We start from the raw sequence: 17,284 nt of genomic DNA, 5'->3' as shown, positions 1-17,284 counted from the left end.
CACCGTCATTAGCACCGCTAATCACCTTCTCCTCCACCCTCTAATCACGCCACGTCACGCAGCTCGCAGCCAGAGCTGGTAAGCTCTCTCGCCCAGAAATAATACTACTTGAAACGCGCGCAGCAACAGAGAGAGCCTCGAGATCGGCATGCCACGCGAGCGAGCTCGAATTCTTCTGATCAATGGAGATGGGCTGGTGCTGAGCTGATCAGGGTGTGTGGTAGAATGATGGGAGCCTTGCAGGTGCAGAGCAATGGTGATGCTGGTCGCCATGGCCATGGCCACCATGGCGGCCTCCTCGCTGTGGCAGCAGGGTATGCAGAGGTTGATCCTACCGGGAGATATGGCAGAGTAATCGACTCACTAATTGATCTTCTTCTCAGCTCGATCCCGTCGTCTTCTTGCTCCAGCTCTCACGCTACTCTGCCTGTTCTTGCAGTACGATGAGATTCTTGGCAAGGGCTCGTCGAAGATAGTGTAAGATCGTCACTCGCATGATCCGATTGTCTGCTGATTGATTTTGTTTCTTGAATCTTTGGATCTTGATTTTTTTTTGTTTGATTGGTTTGTGTTGTTTTTGGGATGATTTTGGTGGCAGGTACAAGGGGTTTGATGAGTGGCGGGGAGTGGAGGTGGCGTGGAACCAGGTGCGGCTGCGGGACGTCGTGCACAGCGCCAGCGACCTGGAGCGGCTCTACGGCGAGGTCCACCTCCTCGCGGCGCTCCGCCACCGGACCATCGTGCGCCTCGACGCCTACTGGATCGACGCGCCACGCCGCGTCCTCAACTTCGTCACCGAGCTCTTCGTCTCCGGCACGCTCCGCCAGTAAGCCCCCCGCTCGCGCGCGCGCGCGCCGCCGCCGGCGACGACGACGACGGTGCTTCTTGTGTTCTCTGTTCCTTGCAAGCCTTGGCGTCACGGTCTCATACGGTGGCTGGCAGGTACAGGGAGAAGCACCGGCGGGTGAGCATGGCGGCGGTGCGGCGGTGGTGCAGGCAGATCCTCGACGGGCTCGCCTACCTCCACGGCCATGAGCCGCCGATCATCCACTGCGACCTCAAGTGCGACAACATCTTCGTGAACGGCAACCAGGGAGAGGTCAAGATCGGCGACCTAGGCCTCGCCGCCTTCCGCCGCGGCCGCCACGTCCGCTGCGTCGGCACGCCGGAGTTCATGGCCCCCGAGGTGTTCGACGAGTCCTACGACGAGCTCGCCGACGTCTACTCCTTCGGCATGTGCGTCCTCGAGATGGTCACCCTCGATTACCCCTACAGCGAGTGCTCCAACCCCATCCAAATCTACAAGCGAGTCGTCTCCGTACGATCGATCACCGCCGATTCAATTCAGTTCTTGCGGAATTAATTTCTCATGGATTTTCTTGGGTGCGATTCGATCAAGAAATGGCGCTGTTTCTGATCAGGGGATCAAGCCTGCCGCGTTGTGCAGCGTGAGGGACCCGGCGGTGAGGCAGTTCATCGAGCGGTGCCTTGCCCCGGCGGCGCGGCGGCCGGCGGCGGCGGAGCTCCTCAACGACCCGTTCCTGCTGCAGCTTGAGGACGACGCCTTCTTCTCAGGCGACGGCGGCCATGGCCATGGAGACGGGTACTACAACTTGATGTACAGCTACCTCCACCAGCCTGCTTGCATCGACCACCGTGTCCGCAGCAGCGGCTCCATGCCGAGCAACGGCTTGTCGCCGTCGAACAGCGTCGACGACGACAATGAAGCGGACGCGGCGCCGTCGGCGGGGGACGACGACGGCGACAACTGGCTCCGTGACATCCACATGCTGTTCGACGAGGACGAAGACGACGCCGGCGAGCGTGTCGCCGGCGTGGACGTCGCCATCAAGGGGAGGAGGACGGAGGACGGCGGCGTCTACCTCGGGCTGCGCATCGCCGACAAGAACGGCACAGGTGAGCGTTCGGTAGTACATGCGTGTGAGTGATCTGGTAGGTGTTCAAATTTGACTTAATTTATACAAAATGATGTCAAATGGGGGAAATTTTGTCTGAATTTGAGCTGACTTTGTGTGTGCAACACGATGTTATGCTTTTCTTTAACCTGAATTTGAGCTGATGTATTTTTTTTTATCGCATCAAGCTTTTAAGTTGGACTGGCCAGTGTACTGGCATGTGGTCAAATTCAATTCGATTTATTACAAATTTGTGTCAAATGGGGGTGGAATTATGTCTGAATTTGAGCTGATTTTGTGTCTGTCCGTGCGCAGGGCGTGGCCGGATAATCTGCTTCCGGTTCGACACCGAGGCCGACACGGCGATGAGCGTCGCGGCGGAGATGGTCGCCGAGCTGGACATCACCGACCACGAGGTGACACGCATCGCCGAGCTAATCGACGGCAAGGTCGCCGCGCTGGTGCCGGGGTGGAGGCCAGCCACCGACGACGACGACGACGTCGTCACCGTCGACGGCGATGACCCGGACGCGCCGGGCGCCGCCGCCGCATGCTGCAAGAACTGCCGGCCGTCGTCGTCGTCCTCGTCCTGCGGCTCCCTCGTCGAGTTCATGTCCTCGTCAGCGGCGGCGGCGGCGGAGCGCGGTGGCTGCAGGCGCTGCGCCGAGCTGCACGGCCGGTTCGAGGAGATCACGTTCCAAGCCGACGACGAAGAAGACGAGCAGCATTTGCAGGGCTCAGGGTGCAGCTCTTCTGAGACCGGAGGAAGCAGCCACGGCCAGGCTGGGCAGCGCGCCATGGACAAGGACCAGGAGCTCATGGACATCACTGGCTCTGCACAAGATGGCACAGGAGAAGGTTCAGAGCAACCATGATCAATTTGATCAGTACGATGAAGATGACCATAGAAAGATCGAGCCACTGACAGGTCCTTGGCTGCGAGCAATGGCGCAATTCGGTGCCGCCGCCATGATCAATGAGCTCGAAGCACCCGGCATTGTGAGGGAGGTGGCTGACACTGACAGCAACCATGATCAGCTGCTCACTTTCAGAGGTTGCCTTTGCCGACACCTTGCAAGAACAAAGGATGTACTGTTGAAAATTGCTACTGATGTTGGACATACCCTTCTGACAAAGTAGATCTACAGTTTCAAGATTGGATTTGCTCTTATGTTTTAGAGATTTGGCATATATGGTTAGGAAAGAAGCTGAAAGATGTATAACCTTTTGTGTTTATCCTTAGAGCAAGTTCAATAGTATATCTAACTATTAGATCCAATTCATCTATAGTCAATCTATACAATAGTTACCTACAAAACATCAATACATGGTCTTACATGTTATACACATACTGTGTCTTGGAGCACGTGCTGCAGCTGGCTATAAATTAGTAATCTACTTCTTCTCTCTCCCTCGTATCTCTCTAAAATAAGCTTATAGTGGCTTATAGTCGGCTTATAGCTTGCTATTGTACCTACGAAGATGGATACAGTTTAGGTAGACCGAATGCAATTACTTCCATTGGCTTCGGTTAGTTACATGCATGGCTGTATCTAGCATTCTCACAATAAATCAGAAATGCAAGAAAATGCAACTGGAAAAGATGCATGTTTTCATTCATCTTTTATGACTTTATTCACAGAAGAAACATGGAGAGCGGCATGCTTATCCAGTAGTAACATAAGGCAAAGTTTTCTGAGCTGACATCTGAAAGACAACAAGTTGGTGATCAGTGTTCAATACTTTGTGTTTGATTAGGCAGGAAAACAAAAGGCAGTGAAACTATAGTGGTGTCCAAAGCTACATCACAAGGCCAAGTTTGGAGTTGGAAGACTGTCCTGATAAGGACATCCATGTCAAGCTGCTACACAATTAATCAAACACATCAACATGCAAACTTGCACATTGCCAGCTATTGCAGGGAGGCATCCATTACTGCTTTCATCACACCATTACAAACTTTTCAATTGGGAGCTCCATGATGCACAAAGGGATATACTAATTTATGTATCCTTTCTCAGTTTCTCTAGCAAAAGAAAAAAAAAAGATGATTTCTTTTAATGTGGACAACTTACAACAAGTATTGATCAACCTAGGAATTATTCTTTGATGAAGAGAAGATAATTGCCCTACTATTATTTGTTTTTTAACCAATAGACTGTCCCTTCAAATTAGTTGTTTCAAAATGTTTCATTTGCTTGTTTTATGTGCTAGATTCTGACAAATGATTGAAATGGCCCATACCATTGAGATTTGCCAGCTTACCATCATTCATATGGCCTCTAGAAGTAGGAGAAAGGGGTCTCCATCCAAGGATACTTTATGGTGACAAGTCGGTGATCTTGTATGGTCTAATGCAATGCATGAACACACACGGATACAGCAATTTGCATGCATTATTTGCGGAAAAGTAAGGGGTGGTTTAATTTCCCAATTTTTTTCCCAAAAACATCACATCGAATCTTTGGACATCTAAATGAATCATTAAATATATATAAACATTGAAACTAATTACATAGTTATGAAGGAAATAGTGAGATAATCTTTTGAGTCTAATTAGGACATGATTAGACATAAGTGCTACAGTAACCAGCATGTGCTAATGACAGATTAATTAGACTCAAAAGATTCGTCTCGTGGTTTTCAGGCGGAATCTAAAATTTATTTTGTAATTAGACTAAGTTTAATACTTTAAATATGCGTTTAAAGTTTTGATGTGATGTTTTTGCAAAAAAAATTTTGTAAACTAAACAACCTCTAAGTTCGGAAAAAATATATATATGTACAATATATTGCTCACCTGTCCTCCCCAGTCTCCATCTGTTCAATAACCTCTTTCATTCTTTAGATGTTGACATGTCTTATCATGTGGACTACAATCCTTACTTTAATCATCTATACCATGTAAATTATGCAACATTTGCAATTTGCACAGGTTTGAATGCACTTCTAACAAAGTTACATCAGAGATCAATAATTCTGATTTCATTATAAGACTTTAATGTGAGAAAGGAAAAGAGCTGAAAATGACTTAGTGAGAGTTACAGAGGTCCAATGGTCTGAATGAATGAAAATAAGAGTAGCTTTGTGCAATAGTAGGCTTGTATAGTTTTCAGATAAGCATAAAGTTTGAAGGGTGGTAGGAGAAGAAAGGCATATGCATGCTTTCCATTCTGATTGAAATAATTGAGTTTATCTCATAATCATGGCCCTGTAGCAAAAGGGTTACACTGGTTTGGAAGAACAGGAGAGGCACCTCTCCTCTGCATGGCAGGTTTTCATCTTGGAGGCATGACATTGCAGAAAGTGTAGATTTAGGTGCCTAATTTCACACTTTTTGCTGGTCTGGACTTCTCTGCATCTGTTCAATGATTGTGTAGCTAAACAACTGCAGCAACTGCATGTTCTGGAGGATCTCTTTTCTTAATAGAAATGTAAGGATTTTGATGTTGGATTTCTAATAAGAATTCGTCCATTACTTCGAGAAGCTAATGGTGGAGACTACCAGAGCTGATGCTATGACCTAATCATGTTTGTTCTAACAAAAATAATTCATAAAATCGCCACAATTACATCTCGTTGCGTCCTATAGCTGATAAGTCGTAAAACGGGCATATAAACAACCAAAAATTATTTTTTGGTAAAACTTTTATATCTATATTTTATTTGCAGTTTACAACCTAATGTTAAAAAATAAACTTACAATAAAAAATACTCTAAAATTAACTCCAAACATAAGTTCTAAAATTTTAATTTTCACGTCGGCTTATAAGATGAAATGCAAACCATGGGACGCTCCTTTGGTTACTAGAAAATGTATTGCGTAATCAAGCACAAAAATCGTAGTGCCCCTGCTTAAAATATTCGTTGAAACTATGTGCACCGTCTAGTTAAAGTAAAAGATTAAAAAAAAATAGAACGAAAAGGTTAATGTATGATGGGAATTAATTATCCAGCAGCTAAATTCGTGCACGTGCATTGGACGACGTAACGCATATACTAATCTAACGTAAAAGTACAACCGCCAATGCTTGAACAGGAGAAAAATCTAATCTTACGATCAATCTCAATATATATATATATGTTACCAAGAACGTAAACTAGGTAACCAAGCTAAATAAATTTTATGGAATGAAACATCTCTCTTATCTAATAAAACTCTCTCCAAGTTAGCAATTTTACTAATATGATATTATATTTAATGTGTATGACATTTCTATGAAACATACATTGAGACCGGCCTTACGAATAAAAATAGAGCGAATGGTTTCTCTCCGCTTTACAAAATACAAATATAAATATAATTCGGAGCATGGATAATTCAGATATAGAATTTTTTTCTCAGATATGATAAGAATACGGTAGTTGTTTCTAATGAATAAATATATAAATATGGTTATCCAGACACCGTTACTATATATACAAATAATCGTAGACATATAATGTATCTCTTTCTTCTTAATAGTTCTAATTCTCTAACCAATTTCTTATATTTTTAATGGTATTTTAGCGTACTAGGCTAATCCGTGCTTTGAACATCATAAAGATGACTATCCAAACTATACATGTATTTATATTAAATTAGCTAATTATGAGGAATTTGCGGGATTACCATGTTCTGACAAATATTCGTGACTATATTTTCGCATTTGTTTTTGCATGCGAGTTAGTCGTATCAGCTTAGCAAAATCCTCCGCGCTGATTAGTTAATTATTTTTTTTGCACGATAGTTCTTTTGCTTAGCAAAACCGTCGACTGATTAAATTAATTATTTTCTCGACAAGAACTCTTTCTTGTCCGGTCTGCCACTATTTAAATTAATTATTTTCTGGACAAGAACTCTTTCTTGTTTGGTCTGCCATGCATGTTACAATAATACTATTGCACTAGCTTTGACATTTTTTTATGATAATATTATTGTTTATTTTTGTTTGGCCCTATGGTGACTGACAAACTGATGCTTCGGTGTTCAAGTTGTTTGTGGTTACAAAATTTGTTGATTTTGATCTGACACGATTTTCTTAGGTGAATCTGCCACAGTGGAGTGCATACAGAAGTTTTTTTTTTTCAGCACCTTGTCTGTACAAACAAAGAAATACCGCATCAGTTCTAAAATATAAGAGATTAAGGTCAACAAGAAAAAAAAAACTATGATGATCCATATTAACGAAGAATGGACAAGAGTAAAAGGGTCGGTACGATAAAATAGGAAAAAAAAACTTTAAATGAAAAGTGAGTGACGAAACAAATAGAAAAGTGCTTATATTTTAATTTAAAAATTCAAATCTCAGACGGAGGAAGTATCTGTGAAGAATTATGTTTATTTAAAAAATTATGCGCCAGTTTGGATCTTGTGCTAGTAATGCATATACTCTGCCGACAAAAATAACAAATAAACGTCAGGTGCAAGTGAATGCCCATGCTTACCGCATGTAACAATCTCCTTGCTTTTCTCACTTTTGGTTCTTTCTACTATTCACCATGTAAAAATCAATGCTATGGTTGCAACTGCTCACTTAAAATATGTCTTTGTAATCTTGTTTGGTGTTGTTTTCTCTGCCGGGTCTCTTTCCTCCACCAATATTGATATGATCTCTGCGGTGACATTTTTAAGAGAAATCCCAGTGTGCATCTCACAAAAGCGCATGACACCAAACGAACTTTGGTTAGCTGTTGTCATATTGCTACAAAAATTGGCACGGCCTAATTAAGCAGGGAGAGGATTTGTGGTACAAACTTCAGTATGTTCAGAGAAATTTAGATATAGATTGCAGAGTTTGGTAAATCTACGTAGGCCGTCGAAGTGGACAGTTCACTTGCCTAGATGAGTCAAGATTCTGCTGACGAGTGCCTCTTTCTTTCCAGAAACTGGGAGGTCATGTGCAGTCAGGTAGGATTTCAAGTCCACCACCGTCATGTCCTTCAGCTGCAAATTACAAATTCAGAATTTATAAAAGTCGACATTATGGATAATTTGGATTTCGGCGCAGGCAGGAGAGATCACAGAGGGGAATTCGATAAAAACAAGCCAAGATCCATCTTTAAAGTATTAAAAGAGTTGCTAGCATAGATATCCTGGCAGCCTTTAACATTTCACATGCATCCGTCTTGTTGTGATGGTGCATACATAGAATGAAAAGGCCCGTAGTATATTGGCATACCAAACTGCAAGCTGCCTTTTGAATTACTGGTGGATAGAACCATAGAGGGGTAAATAAATTACTGGAAGACGATTTCTTACCGAATTAATTGGAGCATTAAGAAGATATTTCATAATATTTAGTGCCTAAATAACAACTTTGTTGTCCAATTGGTATGAGAACCTGGATGCTTACCTTCCCGGTGTCTGCAAGTTCTGCCCAATCATGAGCTGCACTTTTCAGTGCAGCTGCATCAGTAAGTGCTTTCCTCTTCTTTGAAGCCCCAGCCTTCGTTGCTGCTGCCTCAGCTTCCTCTTGATCATAGTTTTCACCATACACTGAAGCCTTAAATTCCTCAACAGCTTTAACTACTCCTGGCCTGAGATTAAGGGTGGTAGGAAACAACCCAAATAAGCAAGAGGCGACTGTTGTACGTTGCTGTTATGCCCCCCACCCCCACCCAAAAAAAAACTGAATTGGACATGTAGTAGATTGCACTTTCATCTTCAGTACCATTGTCTGAAATACCATGAGCATGCTTGACTATAGTTTTTCAATAATTTTCGTTCGCAAGGAACAAATAGGGGTTTGGAGGTTTTAGTAGACTCAAATAGACAAATAAAAACAAGTACCTAGCCAAGCCCTCTTCATCAGGCAGGGTTTCGTCCTTTACATCTGGCATCTCATCTTCACCTAAAGCTAAGGCCTCCAAGATCCCATAGTGTCTTTGCAATGCTGTTTCATGGTGGAAAACAGAAGTTGTGAACAAGTATGAGGATAGTTCAGTCGTACTCATACTGCACCTTGGAGTGTTCATAATACTTCTTTAATGCCTTTTAACAGGAACCAATGAGATCTAGGGATTATAGCAGCAATGACTCGCAGATGTTACAGAATTTATTATGAAACATAGGTTCACAAAATCATGAGTTAAATGTATAGCTTGAGATTATTACTGTTGGTAATGATTTGACTAATGAGATGTTCAAATGAATGCGGTGATTACCAGGGTTAGAAAACTGGCATACTGAGAAGTTCTTCAAATCAATACGTCTCAACAAATTTGAAGCTTTCTTAATTTGTTCATCTGTGGCACGAGGTGCATCGTCAGAAGTCAGATGAACCTGCAGGCCAAGGTGAAATTATTAGCTTACTGAGTCTATGAAATATGGATGTAATGCCCATCATTACCTCTTCAGGATATCTAACATCGTCTGAGTACGGAAGATAGATCATGTGCATTCCAGGTGGTTCAATTTGACCACCAGCAGAAGTAACCTCTTCCTGTTATTTTTCTCCAGAGTCAATTTCAGAAAGTACATAAGAAGCTGTGTAATAAGAAATCCCTGACAAACAAAACTCAGATAAAAGGGGACCTTCTACAAAAACCAAAATATGTGGCAATATGTGTGTGTCTGTATGTTACGCATTTCACAAACATTTTACCAGTTTTCACACTCATAGGTGGCTGCTGGGAAAATGTGGAAAGAGGCAAGACAACAGTCTAGTAATTTGTAGCCAATAGGTATTTGTACCACAACCATCTCAAAAGCCCAGATAGCATAGGAATGCAACATCACAGTAGGATTAAATGATTTGCTAACTTATAACATATTTGCTTTAACTAGATCATTGCTGTTGTACTTGTAAACTAGAATTCTGAATGCAACGAATGTCATAAAGCAAAATATAGACTGCTCCCTCACTTGTGCAATAAGGGCTACAAGTTGTGGGCGAGTTGGATTCCCATAAAATGCAAGTGCAAACCTGAAATGGTACAAACCATGATTGTAAGTTCTTATAATCATAAAAAATGAACACAGGAAATGTCATACATATGGTAGTATAAGCATGCACTAGGCTACAGAGAACCTTTATGCCTAGTCCCAGACTCCCAATCACTTGTGTCATAAACTCACGACTTGCATTAGGATGGAAAGCCCAAGTGGCATTACTGGGAACTTACATTTTTCAGAAAAGATGCCAAAAAATATAACTTAAAAGAAATATGTTCTCTGATATCAACATCAGCATAGCTTTACAAATCGTAAAATAACACTTTTTCTCCTCTCATTTTTTTCAAAAGCTCAGTGAATTAAAGGACGAGGTTGTGGCAAAAATCCCAGTGTATGGTATATTGGCAATTACGAATTTAAACAACTCTGCATACTATGTACATTATGGGTTATAGATTTTGATAACAACCACATAGAGTGATTTCAACAAAACTAAAATCCCTTTTAGTTGCATCTCCCATAAATTGTCCAAAACAAACATGAGCACTGATGTTAACCATTAAATATATTTTATGTCTCAAATACATTATGTTCTTTTATAAATATTTCATCTTCTAAACTTTCTTTCCAAACTAAAGAAATTATGGCAGAAATAGAAGGTGCAGGCCTAACCTTCTGAGACGCCGCATTGAGTCATGTAAAGCAACGAAAACACGAGTGCTTCCAAATGTTTGCTGCATTAAACCAAAAGGAGGTAAATAACATGCACATGCACCCTAGAATAAATTGAAGACTAACAAAGACACAAGTATACACCACAAAACAGTCCTAAATATGTTTAGATTTAATTTGGTGTGAAAGTGACATGCAGCAGGGATGTGTCTTGGAGACAAATGTCCATCTTTATTGGGTCCGGTAGCTGCCGAGGTAACAGCTGCGCCACAGCTGCAGCCATGCCACAGACCAATACAATAGAACAGACTGCAGAGGTTGGTTGTGGCACAGCCACAGCCCAGACTACCAAACACGCGTCACGCCACTACGAAAAACATTATCATCAAATAAAAATGATTAAGGCTTTCAATTGTTATATTATCTGCTTCAAGCTAGAGAGGTGCATTAATCTGGGGAACAAACATAACAAAACATCGTCAAGTCAAAGGACTGTACTAGTATAACTTCAAACTTGAAGTGAGTTAAGAAGTACATGAGGTACTGTTATTACCTCATCACTGGGGTAAATAAATGTTGACGGTCTTAGGTTGTAATAATCTTTAAGGTAGTCCAATGGCTTGAACCCTAAAAGGCGTAGATGATGACTTGAAACCCTCTTCACATCAGACAATTCACGAGCAGAGAATTTAATAATTTTACTGTGCAAAAAAATGAATTTAATACATGATAAGTAGTTTTGGATCACAAATATAAGCATCAAACAACAGAAAAGGAGCAATATGACAGAATCAACAAGTCTATGTCTCTATGATAGTGTCAGGACTCAAAATTTTAGTCTTCTGTGGTTGATGAAGCAATCAAGAAGCAGATCATGGAACCCAATCCAGAAATTTATACAAAAACAACACCACTAGGTTCACCAGTCTATGTGTACTTACTCATTGTACAGCTGGAAGCGCTTTTGTGGATCCTGAAGAAGGGCTCCAGTGTCATTGCATATAAAAGACCTTTCAGCCTGCATATACATTCTTGTCATATACTCATATGTTTCAATACCACATTTTTTTTGGTATTTTATAACCCTAAATCCATAAAAAAAAGCAAAAACGTATTCATCTTTTTGTCATGAAGCATCAATCACCTTCAATGGAAGGTTGCTGATAGAATCAAGCCATGTAATTGCCCCTAAAAAAATGTAACAGTAACAAGCTTATACATACATTCTCACTGCAACATTATGCAAAGAGCTAAAGAAGCAAAAATCAGACAGTTGTTAGAGCATAGTAGCATACCTGGAGTAGTTGGGCGGATTAGCGCAAATGTATTCACCTCTATGCAAATGTCATTGGTGATTGCAAATGAAAGAGTTTTGACTTTGCGCTTCTTCATCATTCGTTTTTTCAGCTGATTAGTCATATCCTCCAGCCTTCAAAGAGGATAACACTGGATAAGACAATGATAATAAGTAGGTCTAACTAATCTGTGCGGTTTAAAAATTAGAATTCCAAAATTATTAGGGACCAACGGGGTAACTTGTACAGTTGTGCATACTAATAGATGGCTAAGAGTAAGACATAACGAGGTTTCTTGATATAGTATCAGTTGATCATTACTATTATTAGAAACCAGAAACTAGTTGAAGTTTGTTGCTACATTAGATCATATGAGAAACACCCAGAGGTTACTTCACCTAAATCCCATACATGATGCACAACAGGCTGCAATGCAGACAATAAGTGCACCATCCAATTTCATTATTTTAACCATATACTAAAAGGAATTCAAGCAGAACTACCGCCCACTACAGAAAAAATAGAAGACAAGATTGACAAGTCTGACTCTGTAGCACAGCTTATCTCCATTCTCATTAATCTCTTGTTTCCTACTTTGGTAATGCAAGAAAAAGATGGCATTTAGTATAACACCTCAATCAACTATCAACTAATCAGAATACATCAACAAGTGAAATTAATGCTTAGGTAACAATACTTTTCACCAGAAGATGGCAGATACTCCACTATTTCATCTCCCTCCAGACCAATTAAATCCTGGGAGAAAGATGTTGCTTAGCCATTGGAACTTAAAAGGACTGCACAATATGCGATAACAGAGATTTACCGCATAAAACAGGGACATGTTGAACTCCTCATCGGGCCTACTCAAAGGAAGAAGTTCAATGGACAGGCCAAGATCTTGTGCATCCTGTAGGAATACCATAGATAATTAATGATGACAGAGTAAACAAAGGGCACTAAGAACACAGTATGCTGTTGTGCTTCAGCGCGAAATTGAAGATATATCTGTCATAGACGTACTCTTGCACGTTGGATTGTTGTCCTTATCATATCAGTCTTTACTGATCCTGTAAGGCCACCAAAAGGATCATCTTCATTGGTGAATATCACAATCCGTTTACTCACAGTCTTCACAGATCTGAGGAATTTATAAATGAAGACAGTGGAATCAACAAGTTCAGATAGCTATAGTGAATTGCATCAAGACTTAAAAGGTAGATAGAACCACATGTAGAATGCTATTACCGTTTTTTCACATTATAAGATGTGTTGGCCCTCCCTACATTTATATGGATGCTTATGAATCTAGACAAATATAAAAAATATACATAGATTCATGGAATGAATCTAGGTAGAGACAAAATATCTTATAATATGGAACAGGGGGAGTATATTCAATTAAAATATTTAAATATCCTCATCAACATCCAGTATAATGCAAATCATGCAAAATACATCATTTTTGCACAATATGTGAAAAGTTGATATAGGGTACAGAACATGTTAAAGCTCTAATTGAATTTGTTATTAAAACTACTATGTCTTTTAGATCTGGAGAGAAATTGGTGTCTTACCCTTTACGTAACAGTGCCTGTGCAACCCAAAGAGCATTGTACAAGGTATTCTCTCGAGATCCAGCAGTTATTCCATACCGACTTCCAATATTGCTCATGAAAGAATCTACATAAATCAAAACAAGCTTAGAACCATTATGTGAGAAAAAAGAAATGCTCGGTTTTGCTACAAAATAAGCATAGCAGTCCAATTCGATCCATCTGGCCTTTTAGACAAAATAAATATAATATAAAACATCAATACAAAATAGTGATGTGCTGCTTCTAATGAGATCTTGGAGCCAACATCACAGAAGGAATATGGTATTATCAGACCTTAAGTTCCTAATGGGAACAGATAAGAAACTCAAGACACAGGTAACAGATCTTGTCTTTGAATTTCTAGCATAACTGGTAGGCATTATAGTCAATTTTGAGAAGAAGAAAGAACATGTAAGGAAGCACAAATTGTAAGCTATAAAACACAGGCGGAATAGGAACGGGGATGATGTGGCAAAAAATATTGAAAACCCAAACAAATTCTACAGATACTTGACAGGAAAGATGACATAATCACAAATTTCACAATTTCTGAGAACTTTGCCAAAAGAAAAAGAACACGTCAAGCCTATAATACTCCAAGCAACTAATGTAAGAAAAGCGTTCAGCTGGACAATACAATCTCATGATCTATGAACCATACTAGTAAATGAAAGTCCAGCATGCATGAATGGAAAAAGAACTATTTGTGTACATTACCTTCTATACAAGAAAATTCCTTAATCAACCTTGCATCAGGTCTATCAAGTGGTTCTCTGTCAGTAACATTATAAACATAAACACCAGCCAATTCCTGTAAATTCTTCTTTTCTTTCTGCAATTATTATGTAAAAACTAGATCAAAGAAGCATATTTTGGAATGGCATGAGGACAATGGCATACAAATCCTACATGTAATAATTGGTATGAGGATAATGAATGGCATAAAACTTTCATAGATAGTTCTACCAATTATCTGAGAATTATGTATTTTATTTGTAATCTCCATGATGCAGAGTAACAAATTTTGGATCAGATTTTCAACCAATTGAGAGTTACTGTTACCAAAATAGAACATGTAATTTGTTGAACACTTGGAAATTCTGATTCTTTTTCACATTATAGCGAGTAATTAAAATTAAGAGCAACATTGTAGTGTAGAGTCAAGCACCGTGAAAATTAAACAGTTGACCAATGATATAAACTCCAAATTCCTCGCTTTCCACTAGTTTCAGCAAACACTGGTGAAAAATTATAGTTTTCAGACAGCAAAGGAATTGCCTAACTTAACCACTAATAGAAACAGAGTAATAGCATATAGTTACATCAAACGTAGTACTTCAAGTATTCTTACAGTGTTAAAGAAACATATAGCAACTTCATCATAGGATCTACCAATAATCTGCGTCTTCAGTGCATGTGTGATGCAGTTCACAATAGTACAAAAATGCGTCTCCTTATCATCTGCCTGCAACAAATGACGGAAAACCATGCTTCATAACCAAGAAAAAGAACTCGATTTTGAACCTTGATCGCCAAAAGCATCGGACCAAACATCACAGATAATAAGTGATACTCCTACCGTCCCATTCCCTAAATTACTTCTACTAAACAGTAACGAAATGCAGAAGCAAATTCTCCTAGCATAGCTGACTGCAACACTTGAGCTCGCACAGGCAGAGAGATTTGTCAAATTGGGCTGCTGGGCGTTTCACCTGGGCGGTGGTCGCTGGGGTGAACATCTTGGGCGAGGCGTCGATGAGGTAGACGACCATCTCCTTGTTGGCCTCCCTCTCCTGCTCCCTCCAGAAACCAAAGGGCATCAATCACATCGTCGCAGGAATCGAACCAGAGAACGGGAGATGGCAGAAAGGGAAGCTCGAAAAGGGAGGAGACCTGGACGCTGTCGTCATCCTCGTCGCTGTCGTCGCGGAAGAGGCCCTCGGGGTCCAGGTCCATGGCGCGGTGCTCTCCGTTGGAACACCTCGAGACCCTTCTGGAAGCTTCTGGAAGCCCGCTAGGGTTTAGGTCGCCGAAGCCGAGCCCCCTAGGGTTTTGCCTCCGCCCTCCGCCGTCGATCAGCTCCTCGCTAGTCGGCTACGCCTACGTGTGCGCGACTTGGGCCGTCCCACGTGGGCCTCGGCCCAACGCGGCCCACGAGACGGCCAAAAGTGGAAACTTTTCCCGCCTCCGAAGCGACCGCTCCTCATCCAAATTCCAAATCAAAAATTCAACCAGTACAGCTACTGCAGTACTACTGCTGCTCCACGAGTGTCCCAAAATCAATCTCAATCGCAGCAATTCGAACTACTGCTGCTCCACGAGTGTCCCAAAATCAATCTCAGTCGCAGCAATTCGAACTACTGCTGCTCCACGAGTGTCCCAAAATCAATCTCAGTCGCAGCAATTCGAACGCCTCCGAAACGCACGAATTGAATTTCGCAGAGGAATTTTCACGGGAAATCATGATCAATGTTCCTTTCGAATAATGAAACATCTCGATTAATAATCTGTAACAGCGTCGGATTCCCAATCCAAATCAATCAGAGGATAGCATCAGAATTCAAGAACGATTCAAAATCCATCGACCAAAAGATGTGTGTAGCATACGAGATTGAGATGAAATACTAGGTGTTTGTATTATGGTATTAAGGATGGAACCCTATGATTACAGGCGGGGGGTGATACGAAATGGTGGAGGAGCTGAGCTGCTAAGACGAACGAGCATTTACAGAACACGTTTTCTGCTACTGCTGGTGCTAATGGCGCTGTCGCCGGCGGAGATCAAAAGGTGAGGCTGGCCTACGTAGAGCGGCGTCGTCGGCGGCGGGCTCTACTTCTTGGTCTTCCTCGCCGCGCCCTTGCGAGCCGGCGCGGCGGCCTCCTTCTTGGGTGCGGCCGCCGGAGCCTTCTTCTTGGCCGCCGTCGCCGCGGGAGCCGTCTTCTTGGCCGCCGCCGCCGGTGCAGCCTTCTTGGAAGGGGTGTCCTTGGCGGAGGTCTTGGCGGACTTGGCGGGGCGGGGCTTGACCGGCGAGGAGGCGGTCTTGGCCTTCGCCTTGGGAGATGCCTTGGGCTTCGGCGCCGGCGCAGCGGCGACCTTGGCCTTGGTGGCCGGCTTCACGGCCTTGGTAGCACCAGCAGCGGAAGCCTTCGGCTTCGCCGCCGCCTTGGGCTTGGGCTTCGCGGCGGCGGCGGCAGCAGCCTTGGGCTTGGCTTCAGCGGCGGCCGGAGCGGCAGGACGGGCGGAGGGGAGTTTGAAGGAGTGCTTGATCTTGGCCAGCTTGCCGGCGGCGGCGAGCTTTTTGAGCTGCCCGGAGAGGAGCTTGCGGAAGTTGGACGGCAGGTTGGCGCCGTGGTTCGCCTGGATGTGCTTGCCGATGGCGTGGGCGCTCGACCCGGTCCTCTCCTTCAGCGCCACGATCGCCTCCGTGATCATCTGCAAACGCAAACACACCAAAAATAAGTTACAAATCGGAATTCAGATCCCAGCACAGGCAAAGGCAAGCGATGAATCGAGACGAATCAGACACCATCCGAATGCCGCAATCCCAGAATCCTCGCTACGGCGGCCGGCGGCCGGCGGCGGGAGGAGGAGGATCGGCGACAGTTACCTCGGCGTACGGCGGGTGGGCGGCGGCGACGCGGGGCTTCTTGGCCGTGGCCTCCTTCACCTTCTTCTCCTTGGCCGGCTTCTCCTTGGCGGGCCGGCCCGCCTTCTTCGGCTTCGGAGCGGCCTTCTTCTCCGCCGCCGTCGTCTCCGCGACAGCCTCCGCGGCCTCCGCCTCAGTCACCGGGACCTCAGAGGCAACCTCCCCACTCGCCATCGCAGCACTCTCTCCCCACTCTACTCCCACAGTCTCACCAACCAGCACAAATGGCGGACGCGTCTCGCGGCGAGTGCTTCGCTTCGGCGGCGGCGGCGGCGGCGAC

General features: G+C 43.1%; 3 protein-coding genes across 4 annotated transcripts; 1 reads left to right on the top strand and 2 right to left on the bottom strand.

Moving 5' to 3' along the window:
• The first annotated feature begins 25 nt into the window (after positions 1 to 25).
• LOC102701558 (probable serine/threonine-protein kinase WNK3) lies at positions 26 to 3,322 on the top strand. Of its 2 annotated transcripts, none has more exons than XM_040526500.1 (6): positions 26 to 314; positions 384 to 477; positions 599 to 826; positions 943 to 1,318; positions 1,422 to 1,917; positions 2,232 to 3,322. In XM_040526500.1, exons 1-6 carry the CDS (start codon positions 254 to 256, stop codon positions 2,789 to 2,791), a joined length of 1,815 nt encoding a protein of 604 aa, XP_040382434.1. In that variant the 5' UTR covers positions 26 to 253; the 3' UTR covers positions 2,792 to 3,322. The 2 variants fall into 2 exon arrangements, with proteins under 2 accessions (XP_040382434.1, XP_006657511.2); XM_006657448.3 differs by having other exon boundaries at positions 28 to 351; positions 440 to 477.
• Positions 3,323 to 7,505: 4,183 nt separating this feature from the next.
• On the bottom strand, positions 7,506 to 15,422 carry LOC102701278 (ATP-dependent DNA helicase 2 subunit KU70). Its single transcript, XM_006657447.3, has 19 exons — positions 15,251 to 15,422; positions 15,070 to 15,150; positions 14,709 to 14,822; positions 14,075 to 14,189; positions 13,337 to 13,442; positions 12,783 to 12,900; positions 12,586 to 12,669; positions 12,457 to 12,515; positions 11,760 to 11,893; positions 11,609 to 11,652; positions 11,406 to 11,482; positions 11,018 to 11,165; positions 10,465 to 10,526; positions 9,763 to 9,823; positions 9,248 to 9,340; positions 9,063 to 9,180; positions 8,689 to 8,791; positions 8,252 to 8,435; positions 7,506 to 7,842 (listed from the first exon to the last, which is right to left on the bottom strand). Exons 1-19 carry the CDS (start codon positions 15,311 to 15,313, stop codon positions 7,729 to 7,731), a joined length of 1,878 nt encoding a protein of 625 aa, XP_006657510.2. The 5' UTR covers positions 15,314 to 15,422; the 3' UTR covers positions 7,506 to 7,728.
• A 425-nt stretch (positions 15,423 to 15,847) lies between these two features.
• Positions 15,848 to 17,284, bottom strand: LOC102707046 (histone H1-like). The gene is made up of 2 exons (XM_006658276.2): positions 16,966 to 17,284; positions 15,848 to 16,790 (listed from the first exon to the last, which is right to left on the bottom strand). The coding sequence occupies exons 1-2, from the start codon at positions 17,176 to 17,178 to the stop codon at positions 16,188 to 16,190; spliced, it is 816 nt and encodes a 271-aa protein (XP_006658339.2). The 5' UTR covers positions 17,179 to 17,284; the 3' UTR covers positions 15,848 to 16,187.

The sequence above is a fragment of the Oryza brachyantha genome, chromosome 7, assembly GCF_000231095.2.
Source record: "Oryza brachyantha chromosome 7, ObraRS2, whole genome shotgun sequence".
In the NCBI taxonomy this organism is placed as follows: Eukaryota; Viridiplantae; Streptophyta; class Magnoliopsida; order Poales; family Poaceae; genus Oryza; species Oryza brachyantha.
Note: the sequence above shows the minus strand (reverse complement) of the source record. Positions and strands in the feature narration are given on the sequence as shown.

What these genes read in the sequence shown, in the direction of transcription:
- LOC102707046 (XM_006658276.2), bottom strand. Translation starts at nt 17,178, where the DNA reads ATGGCGAGTGGGGAGGTTGCCTCTGAGGTCCCGGTGACTGAGGCGGAG. An exon ending in CCCACCCGCCGTACGCCGAG is followed by an intron (nt 16,791 to 16,965) that starts GTAACTGTCGCC and finishes TTGCGTTTGCAG; the next exon opens with ATGATCACGGAGGCGATCGT.
- LOC102701278 (XM_006657447.3), bottom strand. Translation starts at nt 15,313, where the DNA reads ATGGACCTGGACCCCGAGGGCCTCTTCCGCGACGACAGCGACGAGGAT. An exon ending in AGGATGACGACAGCGTCCAG is followed by an intron (nt 15,151 to 15,250) that starts GTCTCCTCCCTT and finishes TGGAGGGAGCAG; the next exon opens with GAGAGGGAGGCCAACAAGGA. An exon ending in CTATATGTTTCTTTAACACT is followed by an intron (nt 14,190 to 14,708) that starts GTAAGAATACTT and finishes TAATAATTGCAG; the next exon opens with AAAGAAAAGAAGAATTTACA.
- LOC102701558 (XM_006657448.3), top strand. Translation starts at nt 226, where the DNA reads ATGATGGGAGCCTTGCAGGTGCAGAGCAATGGTGATGCTGGTCGCCAT. An exon ending in CTACCGGGAGATATGGCAGA is followed by an intron (nt 352 to 439) that starts GTAATCGACTCA and finishes CTGTTCTTGCAG; the next exon opens with TACGATGAGATTCTTGGCAA. An exon ending in CGCCGACAAGAACGGCACAG is followed by an intron (nt 1,918 to 2,231) that starts GTGAGCGTTCGG and finishes GTCCGTGCGCAG; the next exon opens with GGCGTGGCCGGATAATCTGC.